Genomic DNA, 8534 nt, shown 5'->3' on the forward strand with positions numbered 1-8534 from the left:
CGATTGCTGAAGAGTTAGTTAAAGCAAACGACGGGATTAAACTCATGCAATACGATTCCCGAGACAGTTAAGACAAATTAGTTAGCCAATTTTAAGTGGTATACTATCAGGAAACAAAACAGAAGGTGGTAAAAGAAAGGAATGCCTAAAATAAATGGATGGATGGATGGAGAAATAATGGACCTAAGCAATGAAAAGGCGCCCTCTGGAAACAATGCCGTAAAATTCAGATAATGTTACGTCAAAAAATCGTAGAACGCTGCGAATTGAAATTAGAGCCAAACATCGATAAGTAGGGAAACGTTTCTTGGAAAATAAATTATGGGACAGCAAAACAAAACCAAAAAACACTTGGCAGGTATTGAGTGAATGCACGGGGCAGAAAAAGAAAGTCAATTGACCAGACGACTATATCAAACTTTAAAGGCAAACTTGAGGTTATGCATCCAGCTCAGAAGTTCAATATTCATTTCATTAATTCTGTAGATGACCTTCGAAACGAAATATAAGCCAGCAACGGTCATAGAACAGAGGTTACATCATCGCTGCAATCGGCTTTCTCATCAGCGATAATTGAAATGGAGCTTTGGGATATTCCGAAAGGAATGCTAAGTAATAAACCGGGACGCCTAGATAGGATTGGGCCAAGAGGTTTTTTTTTTTTGTAACGTGACGAAGTGAAGAAAGTTTTAATGATGATATTTAATGGTATAATAAGTACTGGAGTCATAGCAGACGGACTGAATGTAACGATAGTAAGGCCCCTGTAAAAGAGAGGAAAAACGATGAAATCACGAACTATATGCCTATCTCAATATGCCAGTTATTTCGAATATTTCAGATAAATACTTGACAAAATTTATGACATTCTGCGAAACGAACTCCTTGCTATTTAAAACGAAATACGTATTTAGAAAAGGCCATAGCATGATAATTTTATTATTCGAAGACTTTTGCGACCTAATAAAGATAATTAACCAAAAAGAAATAGCACTCACGCTATTTCCTGACCTAACATGAGCATTGCACACGCTAGAAAGAGGTACACTGTTAAGTAAACTAGAAAGCATATGGTTTAAAGGACCATTCGCATTATCGCCGCGCAACTACTTTACGATGATCAAACAGAGAGTAAAAAATGAAGGAAAATATAGCGAGTTAATGTTGAGATATCGTGTCCACCAAGGTTCATCTTTGCGACCGCTTTTGTTTAATTTATACGTGAATGATTTCGCTTACACATGTTTAAAATCCACAGTCTATTAATTTGCACATGACACGGCATTATTCATGGCGAATTCTAATTATGAGCGAGCAGTGAATGACTTTCAAAGTAACATATGTAGTCTTAGAGTGCTTTAGTGACAACGGCATATTGATCAGCAGGGCCAAAATAATAGTTTTGTGTGCCCGTAGTCCACATAAAAAGTCACAGGCCTGCGCCGCACACGCAGCACAGTCACAGCGTAAGCTGGTGGAGCGGCTCAAGAGTAACTCCAATTTGGGTACTACGCACAACAGGGTCTTCGCGGCAGTATGTTCGCCTCGTTTTGACGAGAACGATCTGCACTGTCCGCTCAGCGTCGACGGCGAGCTGCGGCTTGTAATGCTCTCTGCACAGCAGTCTGCTGAGCCCGATCAAGCCTTACAACTGCAACTTACATGTCGGGCGCGCCGCGTTTGCAGGCAGCTTAAACTAGACGGCGCCACCATACTGGCGGAGGCTCGGCAGCTCGGGAGCGCGTTGATTGAGCGCCTCGTTTGCATCGCATATCGTCTTCTGCGCCTGCGGACGCTGCGATTGCAGGCGTCTTACCTAGATGGCACCACCATACTGGCGGAGGCTCTAGTCGTCTCCCGCTGCGTTTATAGGGTATTTTCCGCAGCCCGATAGCAAGTGCTTGCGTGGCTCAGTGGTAGAATATCCGGCTCCCAAGCAGCGGGCGCGGGTTCGATCCCGGCGGGAATCGGGTACTTTTTCCGCATTTCCGGCGATAGCGATTACGCGGCGGACGCCGGCGGCGGTAGCATCATCGCGACCAGGAACGGCTAATGGAATGAGCCCATACCAGCTTAGACTGTAAAAAAAATGACCTCCAGAGGCCGCTAATTTTACGTCAGAGTAAATGCGCTGATTGCTCTTATGATCCAATAGAATGTTCTATTGGAGCCAAGTATTTAGGCATCGAATTTCCTGATAAGACTGTGCTGGAATAACCATGTTGATGATGTTTGTAAGAAAGCAGGAAGTGTTGCCGCGCAGCTGTATCACATACGAAATTCCACTGGTGTTAAATTAAGAGAACTGGTGTACCAGCTAGTCACTAGGAGAATCCATAATCAGAGATATCATAACGTTATTTGGTTTTTGTTCGGGAACGCTAATCAATCAGATAAGCAGATCAATTTGTAAATGCGCAAAAAAATATTGACTATGAATTAGGGACAGGAAATGTGAAAAAGAAATCGTTCACAACATTACGTATTTTCCCAATGGAGCAGTTACCAAATTTGGTTATCTACACGAGACGCTACTACACTGCGCCGTATAAGACTAAAAGAAAAAACAAGTGAATTTCACTTAAGACAAAGTGAGTGCTACAACAGACCCAGAATATACATGAAATACAGGAGGTAAATGCAAGCAGTATTATGTTCCATCACTTTTTACTTCTCTATGAGATGAAAGAATTTTTTCGATTCGCTGAAGGTATTTAAAGCCGGAATATGGCACTAATTATGAGAAAACTTATAGGAATATTTGACATAGGTACTGGGATATGTGTGTGTTGTACTAATATCTCGATCTTTTACCAATGTACAGTTGAGGTTCTAAGACTGTAGACTTTGCAACTTACTCAGTAAAGAAAGGAAAAAATCTTGAGCTGGGAATATTGTTGAATATTGTTTTTGATGTAGTATCTGCATTCCCAGTTCAGTGTGTGAAACTAAATGTACGTACTAAAATTTTTGTTATCTAAGTTGTAGAATTGTGTTGTATGGTATTGTATAATTTTTGTTAGCAACTGAAAGCGCTGACTAATAGCAGCATGTTGTATTACCTATGTTTGAAGCGTGGCTGATTATGTTAAGGTGCGTGCAACGGCTGCCAGTGCCACATAAAAGCGTGAGTGGCACATAATTTACTGAATGTACAAAGCAATGCACAAAAGAAGTTATTATTATTCGGGAAATTGTGACTAGCAAGACTTACCTGCTTATGTCTGTAATGTCCTGCATGTATTTTTCTCAAGTCCTTTAGTAGTAACTCACGAAGTCCCACAGAATAGCTTTATAGGTTCTTCAATTTCGATTTCTATTTCTCAACAAGTCTGTACTAGGCCTACCAACGTCGACCCAACAAATTGTTACTCCACACTAATTGAGCACACCCTAAGCTTATAGATAGAATGGTTATTCGGTCACGTTTAGTTAACTTCCTGACTAAATAATGCGACATGAACGAAACTGGCTTTCATATAGTCTTGTAGATTGGCGGAAGGGCAGTAGTGGATGTCATCTTTTCTGCTCCGAGTCGCTTTACTTGTCAATGCCGGCAGGTTAATAATGGACCCAATGTAGCTCGAGGCTTCAATAAGCGACACCGTTGAATGTTTAGCAGCTGCTGTCAAATTATAGCCCACTCAATTCTACTCTTTTGTAAGAAAGGGTACGTAGAAAAAACGTGCCGTTGTCTCAACAAGTGGATTACCGAGCATAAGGTGCACGTAGAACATGCTGTTTCCAGCAATTTAGCCTTCCACTGTACGGACTGCGGCTGTATTCCACATTTAAAAAAACATCGGGAACATAAGCCGGGATAGAGCTACGTGCAAAATTTTCGAAGTTGAACAAATCGTAACGCTATAAGACACCTATATCAGCGTCCCTTCACTTGCGCTTTTGAACAAAGAACGTCATTTAATCCGCAATTAAAAGTATATATAGTATGCCCACAGGCTGCAGTAGACAACTGTCCACAGATGCTATCACGTATATTTCTTTGTCTTTTTATGTTGCATTCTTGTTTGTCCAGCAAACCGATATTTTGCAGCTAGATATCGTATATGTTGGCTCATCACCAATCAAACTATGGGCACTGTCGCGCATGGCGCTCATGGCGTCTAATTTACGTTTCTTGTGTCTTCATCCTGCTAGCGCTGGTACCATAGTATGTAGAACCAACTAGCCCATTAACTCGTGCACAGCACATGTAAAAAGGCCATTTGTGTGAAAATAGGCGATTTCACCGATTTGATTTCTTCCAGCTGGTGTGTAAAAAGTGTCCCTGTATTGAATTAGCCCTCTCGCTTCGTACAGCACAAGCCAGGATGATTTTATGCTTGTCCTTGAACGTTTTTACTCACATGAAGTAGTAACACAAATTCAGGTAAATTGCTCTTGTTGCACAAAATAGCCATAGTAATAACATATCTGCTCAAAATTAGGCGATTATGCATGAGTTTAGTTTTTTTTTCTTGTAAAGCAGTGATACATTATTATAGGAGCTTGCAAAGACAATCATCAGTAGGTGGCCGTTTAGCAATTCCGTTCGTCAGTGTTTTCGTTCTCTTCTTTATTCCGAGTCGCTCCTTTGTCACTCGCTTTGTCGTGATTCTAGCCTTTGCTTCTTTCACAACTTCACCACAATGAAGCACCTCCGACACCTCTTGATGCTCTAATGAACTTCGCAGGTTTGTTGCTGGGTGTGCACTTTCCTGGTCCTGAGCTACGCCAAGACCATGGTCACACTAATACTCACCAGCCACGGCGAAAATGCGCTGTTCTGGGTGGGCGCCTGCACGCAGCTTGGTGCTCTGCTTGGGAGTCTGGTACCTTACATTCTCGTCAACATGGAGGTATTCACCGAGCGAGATCACTGCGCCTTGGCAAACTATTGACACGAACACACACAAAAAAACGAACATTCAAGGCGTCCGTGAGCTTAGAGAAGCCTGGTATGATAGCGAGCACGAGCTACGATCAACTGTTCAAGAAATCGGTAAGAAAATGGCACTACAGAACTGCGCGGAAAGGACATCCGAGATTAAGCAAGGCTGCAAATCATCATTCATCTAGGAAACAGTAAAGGTGGTATGGAAGGGTGTCTAGACATCACCGTCGTCCTCGTCATCGTCAAGGATCATCTCTCTGAGGACACAAAGCGTTGCCGAAACAGACAGAGAAGAGGATAGCAACATCGGACGCAGATTGAACATTACCGGGACTTACGAACTCGCGTGAGTGACTTCACGAATACCCTCAGTGCCAGGTCTTGATGGCTGTGAGGGTGATAGAAAGAGATACATTGGCGAAGTTTGCTGTCGCTTCAACAAGATTAGAGACGCCGGTAATTCAGCGGAGTAAAAAGCGTTATTCGGCGTTGTAGTTCCAGCGCAGCCCGACGTCAGCATTCCGCCTCAGGAGTAATAAATATTTCAGCCCCCAAAACACAGCCCGCAATAAAGAGAAATTCTTTAAAAGGAAACTGAAGTGGTCTTGAAAGTCAAAGATGTGTGGTGTTTTGTGAAGTTGTCAGTGTTATTCAACTCGTAAAATAATTTTCTTGACTGCGTGCGTCACCGCGCAGCAAGTTCCCGTCGTATAGCTCCGCCCCTCTCCCCTGGCGAGAGGAACGGAGCACAGTGCCAAAAGGAATAGCAAATGAAGTTAGTTGTCTCAACATAGAGGTCATGTAAGCCGCCCAGCTCACCTGCATGGGTGTGGACTGGAAGCAGCAGGGTGCGCATATTCTTGGACCTTTCTGCGCCTATTTTTTGGGGAAGAGAAGTGTACCTAATTAGACGGCATCAGTAATCGAAACTTGTTGCTGGCATAACGAGGTCTTTATGATAGCGTTTTGTGCACTGTACCGCTTTGCGAACACTGGTGGTGGTGACGGTGTGCTTTCTAAAAGCAATGACTTGAATAGTTATTTCGACGCTGTGATACATCCTCGACCAAATCCTCTTCGAATCCATTAAACACGCCTGAACTTTGACCTGTTCATAAATGAAGCCTCTGGCGTTTGTCGGGAGAAGGCCACGTTCACGTTGCTGTTTTCATTCGTACTTGATCACGGTAAGGTATGTTACACAAAGTTGCCATTTACCATTACAAAAACGACCACCTACAAAGCTTTTTGCTGAAGCTACACATTGCTCCTCAACTAGAAAGCTGTCTTTATGAGATAACCGCACGGATTTCCTTTGTAGCTCCTCGATGCAGTAAGATCGATCTAAATATGTGCTTCTATGGACCTCCCTCCAAATTTCGGGTTTTTGCAGAACTCATTCGCCATATTCAATGTCCCAGTGTCTTCAGTTGACGAATTAATCGGGCTAACTCTACAATCTGCTAGCCTCCAGGTTATTCACATGATAAACACCCACGCTTATACAATATCTCGCGCCCACCTCCAGGCCATACATAATTCAAGTGTGGACGCGACCCGTTGGAGACGACAATCAGCGAAATTGGATACTAGAAACACTATTTGCTTGCCTCGGTGAGACGGGCCTCGTGGCCCAAACATAATGCCAGTACTGCTTCCTCAACGCTGATGAGAATAGCTAAGAGTGGAGCAGATTGTGCTTTAATAAGCACGGTCCAACAACAACTGTCTACTACAGTGTCCCTAAGAGCCACAGTCTTGGTTTGTAACTTTTAAATGAGTCTATCATCATTCCATCAGCCGTCGTCATTTGCATGCCATGATCATCACGCTGTCGCTGTTGTCATGACGTCGACGTCATTACGCTTCGTAGCCGTCACCATTGTTTTCGCTATCGTGTGACCGCCTTCATCACGCCATCGCAGTCGTCTTTCGATAGTTATCACGCTATCGTCGTCGTCCTACAATTGTCGTACTGCTTCGTAGTCGTCATGACACCATCGTCGTTTGTCATGTTTATAACGCTTCATGGCAGTAGTCATCACCACTGTTGCCCCGTCGTCGGCAGGCGGTTGTCGTCGTGCCTTTTTCTTGTAGTTGTCAGAAACGTGCCCGTGTCACACACACAGTTCCTCGCCTTATGCGGACACTTTGCGCCATATGATGACAGGGCGCGGAGCAAGAAATTAGGCGGCGAGACAGCCGCGTGGGCAGCTGCCCGCGCAGTTGAGAAATGGTGCAACGAATGGAGTCATACAAAAAAAAGTGCAACCTTTTCGGGATGCGACACAAAATCGCTCGCGCACGAGCAAAATGGCGTCAGTACATCATACTAAGGGCACGTTAAACCGCCGCTGTATTTCAGTGGCTATGTCATTCAGCTGCTTTACCAAAGGTTGTGCGTTCGATTCCTCACCGGGGTGCTCGCATTCCATTGATGGGGCGGAATTAAAGACAGCTAGTGGATTTAGAGTTAGGAGCACTGTGATGAAACCAAGGTTGTCGAAATTATTCCACTTGTGGCACAACTTCGGAGGCACAGACGATCAGCTATTGTGTGCCTTACAAAGCAGATATATTGGCCAGCCGATACTTGGTGAAAAGCCAGCGGCTGACTACGCCGGACTGGAAAACAGCGAGCTCGACCGGGACATAACGCGTTCCAAGCTGACACGAGCGATCGCAAGACTCATTCGAAACACCACTCCTGGCAAGGACGGAATCACCAACAAGTTGCTACGTAACCTGGACGATTCAACCGTGCAGGCAATACTGGAACTCTTAAATGCACACTGGAGCAGAGGGACCTTACCCCCGGAATTCAAGCATGCGGAGATTACACTGATACCAAAGCCAGGAAAAACGCCCTGCCTGGAGAACCTAAGACCCATTTCGCTTACCGTCTTGCCTCGGTAAATTGATGGAACGTGTTATCTTAGACAGGCTACAGACGCATCTCGAAGAACGTCAACTGATGCCGAACACGATGTTTGGTTTTCGGCCCAACTTGTCAACGGCAAGACGTGCTTCTGCAGCTCAAAGAGGAAGTACTGACTGCAGCAACGCCGTGCTGCCCAAAAGCAATTCTCGCACTAGACCTAAAGGGAGCCTTTGACAACGTGGGGCACGAAGCCATACTATCCAATCTCAGTGACACGAATTGCGGCCGACGAACGTACAGCTACGTGAGGGCTTTTCTCACTGATCGCACAGCCACAATAGGGCTGGCAAATGTGAGGTCACAGCGAATAGACACACCTAACAGAGGAACGCCACAAGGAGCAGTGCTGTCACCGACACTTTTCAATGTGGCCATGATCAAACTCCCAGCCCAACTCGAGAAAATACCGGGGATCAGACATGCCTTGTATGCAGACGACATCACGATATGGACGGTCGGAGGGTCCATAGGAGAACAACAAGAGGCATTACAGGAGGCAGTAGACGTCGTAGCAAGTTATGCGGAGACATGCAGACTGCAATGCGCGCCGGAGAAGTCGGAGCTCCTCATAATCGAGAAGCGCTCACGAGGACGATCAACAGCCCCGGCACCAACCATCCACCTGCGAATAGGTCCTAGAGAGATTACCAAGGTAGACAGACTTCGGATCCTCGGCTTACACTTACAAAAGGACGGGGG

At 44.9% G+C, this 8534-nt stretch overlaps 1 protein-coding gene across 2 annotated transcripts in view; it reads left to right on the forward strand.

The window, feature by feature from the left end:
* Positions 1-5455, forward strand: part of LOC119458422 (solute carrier family 52, riboflavin transporter, member 3-A-like) — a 41235-nt gene extending 35780 nt beyond the window's left edge. For both annotated transcript variants that reach the window (XM_037720260.2, XM_037720259.2), the window contains one exon: positions 4695-5455. In XM_037720260.2, the coding sequence (XP_037576188.2) occupies positions 4695-4901 (207 nt within the window). In that variant the 3' untranslated portion in view covers positions 4902-5455. The remainder of the gene's footprint in view (positions 1-4694) is intronic.
* Positions 5456-8534: the final 3079 nt, after the last annotated feature.

Source organism: Dermacentor silvarum, chromosome 7, assembly GCF_013339745.2.
Source record: "Dermacentor silvarum isolate Dsil-2018 chromosome 7, BIME_Dsil_1.4, whole genome shotgun sequence".
Lineage (NCBI taxonomy): Eukaryota > Metazoa > Arthropoda > Arachnida > Ixodida > Ixodidae > Dermacentor > Dermacentor silvarum.